Raw genomic sequence first — 16,574 nt, 5'->3', positions numbered from 1 at the left:
ACATGAACATCTTGGATGACATGGAGGTGAGTAAATTATCAGGTAATTTTTATTCTGGAAGTGAACTAATCCTTTAAGTAGTTTCAAACATGTTTAGCTGTTATAAAGCAAGAGTCCTGTGCCATCCCTAATTTGAACCCTGTGTCAGGACTAAGATAAGCTTCCTGAGAAAGTTTGGTGTGTTGAACAAAGGAAGCTTGTGTACTCTCTCACTTTGACCTTGCACCTGCATGTTGATGGGAGTGTGGTTGATCTCTCCCAGACCTGGATGCTCAAGCTACTTGACTCCCCCAAATACCTCAATCTCACAAATTTGCCTCGTCTGCTTTGTGAGGATTGTTGTGTGACAGATGAAAGGCTTTGCACTTTGTGGGACCGATTTATGGGGGTCAGCGATCCACCTGGCTACATCGCTGAAGTTGATAAAGAGAGATTCGCTCATCAGAAAATCCCCCTTTGAAAAGCCCTGTCCTATATAAGAGTTCTCTCGTAATTAAAGGTTAATGAGTGACGCTCATCTGCAATGATAGACACAAACGTGACCCAGTTCAATGGTCTACTGATTCGGAATATGAGGTGCTGGCCAGACCGCGGGCCGCCACATTCCTGAACACTCCGTAAATGGACTCCTATGTCATGTTGTCTTTCAGCTGCATAGTGTTAGCGGAGTGTCACCCCCATTATAAGGAACACTAGCCCGTCTGAAGCCAAAAAGCACCCGATATGCATCACTCATGGTCCGACGTCCATGAATGAAGCGGCATTTGCTTGCTGCTTTTAGCTGATGTCATTATTTAATGTCACCTGAAACTGTAGGCATACGGCCATGTTCGTAAAACAATCGGTGGATAGAGGTGGGGGATTTCGGAGGGAGGTGCAGTGGAGGTGTGTGGCCAACGGAAGATGGATATCCAAGGAAACATGGCAAGGTGACAAAAGCTGGGCAGCAGATGTAAGCTCTTCTTCCCCTCTATATTTATCTCAGAATGACTGCGCAGGTGGATCCTATTGTGTAGCACTGCTGAAATTTGCATGGAACCAGCAGCCATCCTCATAACTAATGCAATGTGTAATAAGCTTCTTTAAAGGTGACTGAGTTGAGCTTAATCCATTGTGCTGCTTTTAGACAATGGGCCTGTGTACTTGCTTGTCAGTCAGAAACTCTTTTTGAAACAGGAAATTTTAACTGTTTGTTCATTGTGTAATACAAATTGCTTTCCAGAATGGAAACGTATTTCAGATTGTCCAAGAAATTATCTCTAAATATACAGGGGAAAATTCTTGGTACATTTCAAAAATATGAATTTTAAAAAATAACTAGGCCAAAACTAATCTGTTAAATATTCTGAGGACAAAGTAAACTTTAAATTGCTTTTCTTCTGTAAAGCTGTTAAGATTTCCAGGACTTTTTGCTGTTTGTATCACTCCACTTGTCTGTGTTTGCGCATTCCAGACAGACTTAGCCTTCAGTCTGTGCATCAGTTGGTGAGGATTCTTTCAGAAGATTACATTAAGCCATTTGGTGACAAGTGACTGTCTTCATGCCACTTTTTCACAATGCTGATTCATTCACAAACCCCACCACTGTGTGTTGTTTGGAACTTAAAGGTGAACTTTCATTAAAATCTGACTTTTTCCATGTTTAAGTGCTATAATTGGGTCCCTGGTGCATCTACCAACCCAGAAAACGATAAAAAGAACAACTCGGTAATTTTTTTTGATAAGCCTTTCTCTGCAAGCTTGTGAAAAAACAACCCACGGTGCCGCCATTTTGTTCTCGCAAGTGACAACGGTGTACCAGTTCTAAGGCCATGGCGAATGTTCGAGAAAAGCATGCTAACTGTTTTGTCTTTGGCTGCACAGATGAGCACAGAACACTATTTAGAGTCCCAGCCTCAGAGGGGATGAGAGCAGTGTATTTATTTACTGTATATTACGCTGCTGCCACACACATCTAATATAAACAAGCGGTATCTTAACCAGCTGTTTACCTTTACAGACATAGCTGATTGTTTTTGTAACTCCTTTTAACATAAACTTTTGTGTATTTGGCAATGTAAAGCGCAATAAGACATGAAAGAGAACTTGAGAATGTGTTACAGCCACTTTCTGTGCGCGTGCTTCGGATGTGTGCACTTATAAAACCCTACATCAGGAGTTTAAACTAATATGGTTTAAAATACATGATTTCAGCATGATAGACATAATTAAAACCAAACAGATGTTTTAAGCAGAGTATCTTGAGCTACGAGCTGTAAGGGCAAAGCTCTATTCTGAAAAAGGGGGCAGGGAACAGCAGTTCATTTGCATGAAAATAGCATGTTTCTGCTTCCACTTAAAATTTTCATTTCATTTTTATTTTCAAAATCATATAATAAATGATCTGTGGGGTATTTTGACCTGAAATATAGGGCATTATTAGTCTCCTTTAACAATAATCTAGTGTTGAATGAATCATAGTTAATCTGTGATCTGTACAGACCAGGCCCCACGGTTCAGCACGCGTGTGATCCGCAGATTAATTAAAACAACCATAATAGCGTGAAAGTTTATCATTTGTACGTGTTTACACACTCAAGCGATTTTAAACTATTCCAGTGCAAGAAGAGGTGAAAGAGATCTTGATTCGTTACTTGTGCACTGTTTCAGACAGCTCACGAAAACCAAACTGAGTGTTGTTTCACATCTTCTTGCATTTGTTCTATTTGTTCTTATTTTTTACTGGCTGCACACTTGTCTTTAATCATATTTGATCGATCTTAGTTAGGCTAGTAGTTTTTGCTACCTGATCTCATGACGAAAACATACCTGTGGGAATGTTTTTCGTGAGACGCAAAATACGTACCAATAGGTACATATGACTGCAGTTTCCAACAGAAATGAACACTAGAGGCGGTAAAACAGCGAACAACTGTAATCGCTTTTGTACACAGTTATGGTTATGTTTTGCTTTCCGGACGTAACAAGCTTGGCTCAGCCGGCACAGAATTGGACTTAGGATGTGGAAACCTTGAGTACGAATCCCGTAAAAATGGCGATGAAAGAGCTGAAAGATGCGTTTTTACATCACATTCACTTTTGTTCATACTATTGGCTAGGTTTAGGTCATAGTGCAGAACACTTTTAGCACCACACAGTGATAATTTCTGTTGGAAACTGCAGTGATATGTACATATTGGGACATATTTTGCAACTCTCGAAAACATGCCCACAGTAAGTTTTTGTCATGAGACCAGGTTGAGGTTTTGCTGTGTTATCGAATAAGTACTTAGCTTTAAGTAATAAATGTAAAGCAAAGTTATATTTAAATATTTTTTCTTGCTGATCCGAAAAACTATTTGATCTGTGACTCAAAAACCGTAATATGATCCGAACCACAACAATATTCCTTTGTGGTTTTGTTTGAAAATATTAACTTCTTGGTGATTGATCTGTTGTATACGAGCCAGTTCATAAGAGTCACTTGTCTGTCAGTGGTACTACGCTGGTTGCACTGAATGTTTTTAATTCACTAAAAAGAACCAGCTCAGAGTCATTTGTTCTGGAATCTGACTACACTGGTTGCGCTGAATGTTTGTGATTTACTAAAAGGGACATTTGTTTGTGAATCCTACTCATCAGATGTATAACATCTTAACATGCTTTTTGCGCAGCTATTTTGTGGTACGCTGTGTTTCTTGTATCTTATTTAAATTCAGACTGCAGCTCACATAAAACAAGTTGGTGGTGGGTCCTTCTTGAACATCTGTTTATTGCATTTGTCAAATGACAAATGAACAAAAGACTTGGGGCTCTGGAGGTTATTTGTCTTGTAATGTATCTTTAGCTACATTAAAATAATTTCCATAATTCAGAATCAAAAATTGCATATGTTGGCGTGATTGCTGGTTCTGCAAAGTTGCCTGTTGAAAATGTCAAGAAATATAACCTTGTATCATTGACCAAAATTATTTGAATGAAGTTTAGCACATTCTGCTGAATGAGATTCAAAGATCATGGCAAATCTATTCATTTCCATAATTAATGACTGATTGAGCAAAGTGTGATACTGAAAACTGCAGGCAACATACAAGATAGTTGGGATTTGAAGAATCCATAGAGAACTTTCAAATGAAAATTATGATTAACTGGAATATCAGTATTTTTACCAAACCCTATTCATTAATCACTTTCTGGAAGCAACAGTAAAAAAAAAAAAGGAGTAATATACGCAAAATCGGCCATAATTACTTTAGACAGACTTAGCTGCCTCATTTAAATCCTTGAATGGATGTTTAACTGACCACATTTTCTTTTTTTTTACTCACTTAATTTTGGATTATAAAGGTTGTTTGTCTCTGAATTAGAAAATACAGTGTGTAATGCTTGCAGAATGAAGATTTTCAGCTCCAGCACAGGTGGCTGACTAGCTCATCTTTGGTTTATTGGAAGTTGGATATTTGTTGACCCAGCTGGGTCTGTAAGAACACGAGCCTGAGAATCTCAATTCACGATATACAGATCACAAAAGCCTGCCCTTCTGAGGGGTACAGGTGAATGAGAGCATCTGGAACTCATCCCAGAGTGTTTATTATCGATGGCTTTATTTTGAGGGGATGTATCTGAGCCACTCCATTGTTCTGATAACCAAAAAATGAGTCAGGCACAACACTGTGTGGAGCCCTGGAACCGTGCCACCTCCCAGACATTTTATGCACCCCATGAGTGCTTATTTCTGGCGAGGCTTTGGGCCGCACAGGCAGGCTGTTTGCAGTGTTCTTTGCCAAGGTGTCAAAGTAACTGAAGGTAGAGGTCAATAGACAAGCCAGCCGTGCTATCTGATTCAATAAATGAAAACAAGGTTTCTTCTCAGCCTTGGGTTCTAATTATGAACGACATCCCTGGGGTCAGTATTTAAATGTAAAACCTTTTAAAACATCAGGAGACTTGATTTGTTTTTAAGCAGCTTGTTAGCAGGAAAATTGTGGGTGTAGAGAGTGTATTGTCTTACAAGAGGATCTGATCTAACGGACCATTATTGTAATTCAGTAAGAATCATGGGAGCTTGATTTTGGATGCTAATAAGATTTTTTTAAATTTTTTTTTTTATAAACAAGTCCATAAGAACTCCTCCACACTGACGTGTGACAATAATTTCAAATTAGACTGCCATTGGTGAGATAAAGGATAGTTTGAGTATTTTTAGTTCCCAATGCAACATTTCTATTTGTTGTTTTGGTGACACTTTTTACAATAAGTTTTATTGGGTAAAATGAGTTAACTAAATGAATTAACATAAACTAAAAATGAACAAATCTTCTTCAGCATTTATTAATCTTAGTTAATGTTAAATTACTAATGTTAAATTGTTTGTTAACATTAGTTAATGTACTGTGAATTAATATGAACTAACAGTGAACAACTGTATTTTTATTATCTAACACTAACAAACATTAATAAATAGTGTAATAAATGTATTGTTCATTGTTCGTTCATGTTAGTTAATACATAAACTAATGTTAACAAATCACACCTTATTGTAAAGTGTTACTGTTTTAATAAAGTTTAAGTACTTTATCTAATATTTCGATTTTACTTTCTTTCAAATGTATTTCATTTACCAAAATACTTTTAATCTTAGTTAATAACAACACTGTACAGCACAACACTACACGTAACAACAAACAGTGCAAGCTGTAGTCCGTGAACAAATTACTCTTATGACTCTAATGATTCGTATAATTCTTATGCCTTTTATGAATCTTTTTAATGAGTCAGCCATTCATTTTAGGAAGCCAGTCAAAAAGATTTACAGCCTCTAACTCACTGGTGTGTCTGAATCAGTTTGCTCAGTCTATTGATTGTTCAGATTCATTTCTGAGTTCACAAATGACTTCCTCACTGAATTGTGAATCATTGTTTAGTTAAGTTGATTGATATATTTCTAGAAAATATGACCTTTTTGGAGGGAAAAATACTATTTTAAGGATATTTAACATATTTGTGACCCTGGACCACAAAACCAGTCATAAGTAGCATGGGTATATTTGTAGCAATAGCCAACAATACAATATGTATGGGTCAAAATTATCAATTGTTCTTTTATGCTAAAGTAAAGATCATGTTCCATGAAAATATTTTATACATTTCCTACCATAAATATATCAAAACGTAATTTTTTATTAGTAATATGCATTGCACAGAAGTTCATTTGGACAACTTCAAAGGTGATTTTCTCAATATTTCGATTTTTTGCACCCTCAGATTCCAGATTTTCAAATAGTTGTATCTCGGCCAAATATGACTGGTTTTGTGGTCCAGGGTCACATTTATATGGCACAAATACATCCACATTGTCTTCTTACCTTTGAATTGCACTTGTAGATCGGATGTGTGATGGTCTCAACAAAATGATGCCTCAAACACCTGTCAGGATCATTGTCCCCTAAGTGTCCACTCTCTGCCTTACAGGTTACACCATGCAGGATAGTCAGCAGAGGACATGTGACCAGAAGAAGTAGAATCCCAGGCTGTCTCAAAGCAACTAAGTTCCTCATATTGTCCACAACTTTCCCAGGTAAAACAAAAGAAAGCTTGACCGTCTCCTACAGAGGAAGAAGCCGTCTCCTACAGACAACAACAAAGAGCTCTCCACTGTGATGCCACATATGTGAACCACAACGTGTAGTGAGCGTTCTCTTTAAACTCAGCCATTCCTTTGAGCGGTCTGGATGTATCTGTGGGTAAAGAAAGGAACCACGGTTAGTCCAAGATGCAAGCTGCAGTAAATACACCCACCCGAGAGTGCAATATCAGGTAATGTTTCGCATGTTACGCCCAGTTAGCGGAGCTGTTTAAGTTGTTAGCAGAGGGACTGGGCAGGTAAGGTAAGGTGCAAAGTAAGGGAGAGTGGGAGTTTGTCTGCGTGAGAACCCGGCAGTGACAGATGACCCGAGACAGACGTCTGTTGTGCCTTTGCCAGCTGGTTAAGGTGATTGCTGCCATGTCTCCAGCCAGGAATAAGTGGGCTGTGATGTATGAGGAGTGCTGGCAGACCACTGTAGTGTTATTCTAACAATCCCAACACTGAAAAAACATGGTGTTTTTATTACACAGCGAAGAAACCTAATATATTAATAAACAGCCTGGAGTGAATTTCCCCAGAAATGAATTTTTCATAAAAAGAAATAAGTCTCCGTGCAAGTTCTCTCATGACAGCAAAACAACTGCCAACTTAGGTACATATTTATATATATATATATATATATATATATATATATATAGTTATTTTTTCACAAGCTTAGTGCTTTACAGTCCTCATGACAATGTTTCGTGCACGGCAGTTAAATTCACTGAGCAACGACTGCTAAAAGATTCGGTGTAATGAGGGGGAGAAAGAGTAGCGGAGCCCTGAGGGTAACCGACTCCGCAAACCTGGATCAGACAGAGAGGAAATTATCATTCACTAAAACAATGCCTTGCATTATGTCTAAGCCTCTTTCCAATTTTATTTCGAAACCCGCAATTGCTCCGAAATCACAAACACATCAGGCTAATTTAAAGCCTTCTCCTTGTGTTTTTCTTACCGGAGCGACTCATTTAACTTTAGCATTCCTCGCGTACGGATTTTAGGTATCAATTTGCCTGTTTAAATAAATAGTCCCTGAAATGTTTAACTGCACCAGAGAGCATGTGTTGCTGGGTTTACAAAAGCACATGTCACAGTCTGTTCTTAACTCGGATGCTTTGAATACAGGACGCTCTCGCTTCGTCATTTATTTAATATTGGGCATACCAGCCGCCATCTTCATCATCATCATCATCGTGCCCAGACATGACTGTTGACATTCAAACCTGGTTGAGGGCGTCTGCCGTACTGATCTGTAGGCACCGTAATGGGCATTAACAACGCAGTGTAGACACCCCAGCTCAAAAGATAACTACAGATCCAATTTAGTTCATAAACAATGAGACGGTGACCTCATGGCGCAAGCATCCATGGCAGCTTCTAGTGCTGGGTGTGCTGCTTGCCAGAATTCAATGTAAGGTAATGCTGACCACCACAGCGTCCACACCTGCTTCGCCTGTAGATTTATAAAGCCCAGTGTGTCTACAAAGCAGAAAGACTTACAATCTCCTCCATCTGAGATGGCGTCCACCACATCTGTCCACCTCTGAGCAGAGAAATTGCTTTCATTTCTGGCTTCGTATCGCCCTATTCAGTTTGTAAACTTATGTTTTTCAGTTTATAGACTAGGAAAATTAACTTTGACATGCTGGAATCTGATCGTAACCACTATCTGATGTAGCTGTACTCGAATGTTTCCTCTAATTAGCCTTTGCAGTACAATCAGAGGCAGAGACAAGAATTTGTTTTTCTCAGCATGGACATTTTTGGAGGTGTCTAAACCCAAGTGTTTATCCCAAATATTTTTGCCTCTCCACTGTAATTCATCATAAAACTTCTAAAAATGAAAATTCTGTCATCCAAACCAAAGTCAGTTTACTCGATGGCCATATTTGCAACGCCTTGGGGCAGCTATTTCAGGCATGCAAGATCAACTCATATCTTGCTTAAATTGGGGAAATACCGAAATCTCCCAATGTATAATTTAATAACATATTTCAAATCGGAAACAAAATCTGACATGAGCTGTTTTCTTTACGTTGTATAATTATGTTGTTTTTTTACACTTAAGGCTTTAAAAAAGTGTGTATTTGAAGTTGGTCCAGCCAATGTGTATATGCAGACCTAGGCACAAGCCTCTTTTTCTATGGTGCTTTTGTTTAGAAGGGGGGACTTATTCTGACATATTTTGAGTTGCAGTTTCTTCCATGAATAAGTAATACAAGTAAACCATCTTGATACATATACAGTCTTTGCATTTACTCACTCTTATATTGTTCTAAAACTATATACACTAGTAATTTACTCCTGTGATCAAAGTCTTCAGTGTCACATGATCTTTTAGTAATCACTCTAATATGCTGATTTGCTGTTTAAGAAACATTTTTATAAAAATTATTATTAATAATTAAAATTGTTCAGTACATTTTTCATTTTATTTTACATTTTTTTAAGAATAGAAAATGCAAAGATCAGCATTTATCTGAAATAAATACATGATAGAAATTCTGATAGAAAATGAATAATTAAAAAAAGAAATGAATACTTTCATTTAGCAAGGATGCTTTAAATTGATCAAAAGATGATGATAAACACATTTAAAATTTTACAAAAGTTTTCTATTTCAGATAAATGCTGTTCTTCTGAACTTTCTATTCATCAAAGAAACCTGGAAAGAAAAATCTACTCAGCTGTTTTCAACATAATAAATAATAAATGTTTTTAAGCAGTTAACCAGAATATTAGAATGACTTCTGAAGGATCGTGTGACTGGAGTATTGACGCAAAAAATTCAGCTTTGAATTTACAGAAATAAATTACATTTTATGATATATTCTAACAGGAAACAATTATTTTTAAATAGGAAAAAAATGTACTGTTTTTGCTGTGCTTTGGATCAAATAAATGCAGGCTTGGTAAGCAAAAGAGACTTCTTTAAAAACCTGCTAGTGTCATTTTCTTTATTCTTTTTACTTTATATATTACTTTTACTTTATTATTCTGTGGAAAACAGTTTTTTTTGTCCATACAGGTCAGTGTTGTTTTAAACTTTTATTGGTTGCATAAAAACAGTTGAAACATTCTTGAAAATATCTTTGTTTGTGTCCCACAGTAGAAACAAAGTCATTGGAGCGACATGAGGGTGAGTAAAAGTGAGCTATCCCTATAATATTTCCAAGTTGCAAGATGCTAAACAGGGTATTTTTCATATGCACTAACTGCCAATTTTTTTTCCCACAGGAAGAAAAAAAACAATAAACAAATTTAAGAGAAAAGCAGGAGCCAGAACCGGGTGAGACATGCCAGAACCCCACTGCACTGAACTCCCAGGCCCAGTCTGCTGGCCTAGGGACTGAGTCTTAACCGGGAGTCCCGTCAGCAGCTATAACGCCACTTAGGGAGCGGATCCCTGGAATGAACTGTCCCTAGGCGCGGCACTGGTGGTTGTGGAAATAGAGTATGGATCTTTTGATCGTGGCTGATCCTCGCAAGGCTGGAGAGGGGCCTCGCCGTCTGCACCATTAGGACTGTGAAATTCCTGACATTCAAAAGCAGCCGCAGGTTAGAGGCCGTATGGCAGCAGTCGTTGCACACTATTCCGTGCTGCTTCTCACCTCACCCAGACCTCTGTGTTATGATACTGTTAAAAACCCATAGTGTCTATTTGATTTAGAGAGTATAAAATGTGGGAACATCATAAGCTTTTTATGTCAGGGCATGTTCACATAGTGGTCTTTCATTGCAGACACTGAAAGAACTCAGGGGATCATGAGTAGGCTCTTGATATCTCAGTCTCTGTCTCCTGTTCTAACCCTTCCTGCTCTTTCTGCTTAAGATAAAGCACAGACTGTCATTTTAAGGAGGATTTTCTACTCAAAATCACCTAAGGGGTTGGGTTATGTGGATTGAGACAATTGAATCCACATTATTAGTTATAGTTTCCTCAACATTACTGTGCAGAAATGGGTTTATTTGAAGATAGAGTTCAATTTTTGAGGTAATTCAAGTGGAAGTCGCCTAATGCCTTCAAACCAAACTATTCTGAGAAAATAATCGAATTGGAAGAACATTTAATCTGGATCATAATGATTGAGCAATAATGTTGTACAAAAGGTTTGATATTGGCATAAACAAGATAGTAATATTGAGTAATCTAAATTTTGGACATAATATTGGATGTTAGTTCGTGTATTTTTGTACAGTCAACAAAAATAATTCCAAATGAGGCAACACAGAATTTAGCATATTCTTGGAAATCTGTTGTGCATCTTAAAGCGAAACACAGTAGTCATCTTCCTGTATGAATTCCTAAATCAGTATTTTTTAATCAGTCTCATTCATGAAGATACTAGCTGGGTTTGCATACTGTCTCAGTGGGTACTACATTTAAATTAAAACATACTTTGCAACCCTTCAGAAAAGTACAGTCGATGTAGTTTGAATGTGTGTAGTCAGTGGCATTATGTAGTCAATTTGCTATGGGGCCCCCTATTGGGGATTGGGGCCGCGATCAAAATCACGTTTAGTGGGGTGGAGGGATGGCGATCAATCGGGGTCCCCAAAGGACATCATTGTGGGCTCCTTTTAACCTCTAGACCCAATGCACTCTGTCCCCCTTTTACCCCCGGTTGCAAAATTTGGACATACTGCTGCCCTGTCCCAAATCGCACACTAAATCCTCATGGTTTTTCTCTGAGTCCACACCTTTGTGACGTAATGCCGTTTTGATTGTCGGGTAGTAGTCTGCCTCAGAGCTCACCTCAGTGCGGCCTCAGCGGAAATATGCATTGATTATGAATTTTCCCTGGAACAGATGAACATACATAATGGTATGTTTTATGTGACATTGGTTTGGTACGTGTCACTGCAGTTCTGACTTGAAATGTTTGTTGCATCGCAAGCATGCCGTTTTAGCTCGTTTTTCGATCTCTCATCTTTCAGCTCTTTCATTAAGTCATGTTTTCAAGGGATTCGCACCCAAGGATTCTGCTTCCTAAGTCTAATTCTATGCCGACTGAGCTACCGAGCAAGCTTGTTCCAATCGCGAGCACCCTTCTGAAAGCTAAAATGACAAATGGGCAACCTGATCTCATGACAAAAACCTACCTTTGGGAACTTTTTCGCGGGACGCGAAATACATACCAAGAAGTACATATCACTGCAGTTTCCAACAAAAATGAGTGGCGCTAAAAGAGTATTCTTTTTTTTTTCTTCCCTGGAACAGATGAACGTAAATACGGTACATTTTATGTGACATTGATTTTGTATGTGCCACCACCATTCTGACTTGAAATGTCCATTGAGTGATGCTATAACTCTAACGCTCTGTGACGTTTTAAAATAATGTACCATCTGCACTACACCTACCCGATACTATGAACAAAAGCAAATGTGACGTAAAAACACAATCGCAAGCATGCTGTTTAGCTTGTTTTTCGATCTCTCCTCTTTCAGCTCTTTCACCCTGAGTCATGTTTTTCACGGGATTCATACCCAAGGATTCTGTATCCTAAATCCAATTATTACCCCTGCTTGTTGAAATCGCTACATTATTGCCTAATCCTAACCCCAAACTTACCACTATTAGGGTGCTAGTAATCCGGTGGAGGTCAACACTGGAAAGTGAAACATATGGAGCCGTAATCATAATTGTGTACGAAACTGCACGCTGTTTTACCGCCTCCAGTGTTCATTTCTGTTGGAAAACTGCAGGGGGTCAAAAATGGACACAACACCAGATGTGACTTAGGTTGCGGAATCCTTGGGTACAAATCCTGTGAAAGACATGACTCACGATGAAAGCACTGAAAGATGAGAGATTAAAAATAAGCTAAAACAGCATGCTTCCAATTGTGTGTTTACGTCACATCCGCTTTTGTTCATACTATCAAGTAGGTTTAGGTGTACTGGAGATGGTACGTTATTTTAAAACGTTACGGAGCATTAGAGTGTTGTACCACCACACAACGGACATTTTAAGTCAGAGCTGTGGTGACACGTACAAAACCAGCGTCACATAAAATGTACCATATGTACATTCATCTGTTCCAGGAAAAAAAACTCTCTTTAATCACCACTCAATGCAGTGATATGTACTTATTGGTAAGTATTTCGCATCTTGCGAAAAAGTTCCCAGAGGTACGTTTTCGTCATCAGATCAGGTAGCGAATGGGACACCCAACAGTCTCATGGACTTAGAGCTATTGTAAGCCTGCAAGAGCGCAAGTGCACATGAAGTGTGCCATTTGGGACAAGGCCTACATCCACCGTGTTGTCTTTCTCATGTGACTTACAGTGTTAGTTGCATGGCTTCACTGCCATTCACAACTCCTCTTCCATGGCCTCACTGGACAGTAAAGTGTCCATCAGATGCGCACTTTAGAATGACGTAATTGTCACCTTGTCGCCGCCTACTGGCATAAGGATGTAAGAGTCACTAAAGTCCCCACCACTTAACTGTTGTACAATATAAAGTATATTTGTTGGTAATACAAGAAAATTGAAGTGAATCACTTCATGATCCCTATGAATCACTCAAAGCTCGAGTACTTTAACAAGGATATCAAAACTTCAAAAGGGCGCTCTTGATGGCTCTGACAGCAGCTGAGTCCACAGTTGTTGAGTGAGGCGTGTGGTCGGCTAGTGTTTGCCAATAAGCAGAATTGTCTTCTCAGTCACATTGACATGCCCAAACCCCCTCCTCCGGCGAAGAGGTTACGTCACTGTTTTCTGCTTGTTTAGCACCCTATTGTTTGACCGGCTTTTAATAAACCAAAGGGCAGATTCCTGCCGGGATCACCCCGCAAGCCCTCCTCCCATGCCCATCTGCAACCCAAGCAGCATGCCAGGGGCACTGCCACCACACGCCGACGCCAGTAACCCGCGTCTCCACAGCTAAAGCCTACACTAAATATATCCCCCGTGATAAAGATAAGACAAACACAGTGGATTTGAAAGTAGCTTGTTGCCAATAGCCAGGGCACCATGTGAGCCAATGCTAAACTAATGTTAGCTTTACATGCAGCTTCTCAGAAAAGCGCCAGGTCTGATTGGAATGCTAAAGGATGAAAGGGTCTGCGACCAGCAAATCCGCAGCGGGGTTTCCAGTTAAATTAATTAGAGACCCTGTTATGTTGTCCTGTTAACCTTCCCGCTTTAATGTGACGTGCAAATTGACGGCTGTCGTCATCTTCTGGAAATGCCTCAGGCTTTTTAAAGAGCTTGTCAAAGGACTATTACGTAGTATTGATTATGGATGATTTGCACATATAATGCTGGTTGACATTTGCTGCTTTTATATAAAAAATCTGGAGGGAAGTGTGTTCTAGTTCACCTCTCCATAAACAATCCTCTGAATATCTATGATTTCTCATCTGGTGCGCTCGGCTAACGACCTCTGGCTTAGCATTAAATTGAGTATTCAGTCCCTGTCTGTGCAAGACAAGTGGCTGATGGCTTACCTTAGCAACCGACCTCCCACCGCACACATTATGTGAGGCTCGTCATATTTTACAGAGCCATTTTACTTTAGTTATGAGTCATTTGGATATACTATGCGTCTGATCTTAATGTTAATAATATGCAGTCTCTCTTAAAATTTTATATATATATATATATATATATATATATAGTTATAGTTATATATATATATATATATATATATATATATATATATATATATATATATACATACATATATATATAGAGATAGATAGATAGATAGATAGATAGATGTATATATGGATATAGATAGTTATATTGTTTATTTATTTATTTATATACTAAATTTTGCATTTATTTAGTAAGGTATGACCTGCCGAAACAAGACAACAGTAAAAAACAAATGTACAGCGATAACCTTGCAGCCCGTGAAAAATAACTCTGATGACCTGGTTACCTTTACAGCGCTGGTGGTCTTACCTTCTGCCTGGTGCCGTTTAACCTGCAATATCCAATCCCAGCTGGCTCCTTTAGGACAGAAATGAAATTTTTTAAGCAACAATTGCCTTTAGATCTCTCCTTCTCCCTCATCCACTTGCTCTCTCCCCTCTCTCTCTGTTTCTCTTTTACTCTCTCTCACGCATGCCGATTGTGTGTGAGCTCTGACTCCTTCTTCCCCTCCCTCTCGGCTCCCCTCCCCTCCGCTTTGACATTCACACCCCCTCTTTTATTGAGGAATCACATGGAAAAGGGAAAAGGATGGAAGATGTACATCTTGGGATGGTTGTCAGATGTGGAACGTGACACAGCAGTCGTATATCACCTTAGGGACACACACATACTCGCCCCCAGCTGCCACACCGACAAGCAAATGGGGATTCCAGTGAAATCAAGAGGATTGACCAAAAGTCTGGCCCTCTTTTACGAGGTTCAGGTTATAAAACTGTTAGCAGAGTTTACTTAAAAACAATTGGTCTGCTGGGTTTCTTTGCCGTCTTCCTTGAGACTTGGGAGGTGTAACTCAATTCAGCTGGAAGCTATTTTGAAGTATGTTTGCAGTTATATGTTGCAGGATAATGGAAAAAATGATTTTTCTACCTAAAGAATAACTACAAAGAGGGAATGGCATTAGCTGTATTAAATTCACGTCTTTATACACTAGCACTGGTTTTGAAATTCTTACAAAATACGAAGAAAGTTGCATTCAAATGCAAAGCACATAACAGCATTCTTGCAATATAAAATAAAAAACAGATGTGCAATTATGAGCTCCCAATGAACACATAATTACTATTTCACATCTCTGACATGGAGAGAATCCAGAAAACATTTCTGTTTCCCTCAAAGTTTGTCCTGCTGTGGCCAAAAATGTCCTTTAAATATCATGGTCGAGGAGGCAGTTGAAATTAAATTACTGCAAATATTGGCACTAGAGGGAGAAAAATTTGAGATATGGACTCCATCCGAGGGTTTGTGGCTTGAAAATATCTGATTGTCAGATCTTACCATCTTATCCAGCAGTAAGTCTGAAAAAAAAACCTTAAGTTTCAAGCCACATAGACATAAAAAGGCTAAATGCAAATATTGACTAATGTACACTACTGCTCAAACGTTTGGAATCAGTAAGATTTTTAATGCATTTTAAATCATTTTCGAATGCTCATCAAGGCTTGATTAAAGATAAAGAAAAAATGTAATATTGTGAAATAGTATTACAATTTAAAATATTTTAATATACATTAAAATTTTATTTCTGTGATCAAATCTGAATTTTTCAGCATCATTACTCCATTATTCAGTGTCACATGATTCTTCAGAAATCATTCCTAATATGCTTAATAATTTTCAGTGCTGGAAACACTTGTGTTGCTTAATATTTTTTTGGAACGTGTGATACCTTTTCAGGGTTCTTTAATGAATAAAAAGTTAAAAAGTACAGCATTTATTCAAAATATAAATCTTTTCTAACAATACGAGTCTTTGCTATCACTTTTTATCAAAAAATGAAAATGAAAAAAGTAACACAGGTTTGAAAAAATATTAAGCAACTGTTATTTCAAAAAATATTTCAGCACTGATAATAAATCAGTATATTAGAATGATTTCTGAAGGATCATGTGACACTGAATACTGGAGTAATGATGCTGAAAATTTTAGCTTTGATCACAAAAATAGAAGAACGTTATTTTACATCGTAATAATATTTCACAATATTACCTTTTTTATGTATTTTTAATCAAATAAATGCAGCCTTGATGAGCATTAGATAACTTACATAAAATACATTAAAAATCTTACTGATCCCAAACTTTTGAGCAGTGGTGTACATTTTCACAAAAGAAATGTGAGTAAGAAACAGTAAGAAACCTCTTGAGAAATAAAGTCTGTGCTAAAAGCTCAGGAGGTCAAAAGTTTACTCGACATAAATTACCTGCAAGGCTTGGTGTGACCTCACAAATGTTCTCACCTTCTATCTCTCGACCCCTTGACAGCACCGTAATTAACAACCAGCAACTCCTGTTCACAC

At 38.2% G+C, this 16,574-nt stretch overlaps 1 protein-coding gene across 1 annotated transcript in view; it reads right to left on the bottom strand.

Annotated features, from left to right (window-relative positions):
- The window catches only part of ndp (norrin cystine knot growth factor NDP), a 19,269-nt gene extending 4,160 nt beyond the window's left edge, over positions 1-15,109 (bottom strand). Inside the window, exons 1-2 of the mRNA XM_073846266.1 lie at positions 14,528-15,109; positions 6,345-6,716 (exon numbers count right to left, since the gene is read on the bottom strand). Coding sequence (XP_073702367.1) covers positions 6,345-6,536 — 192 coding nt within the window. The 5' untranslated portion in view covers positions 6,537-6,716; positions 14,528-15,109. The remainder of the gene's footprint in view (positions 1-6,344; positions 6,717-14,527) is intronic.
- Positions 15,110-16,574: the final 1,465 nt, after the last annotated feature.

Source organism: Garra rufa, chromosome 8 (assembly GCF_049309525.1).
Source record: "Garra rufa chromosome 8, GarRuf1.0, whole genome shotgun sequence".
Lineage (NCBI taxonomy): Eukaryota > Metazoa > Chordata > Actinopteri > Cypriniformes > Cyprinidae > Garra > Garra rufa.
The sequence above is the reverse complement of the archived record's forward strand: the minus strand, read 5'-3'. Positions and strand labels throughout refer to the sequence as shown.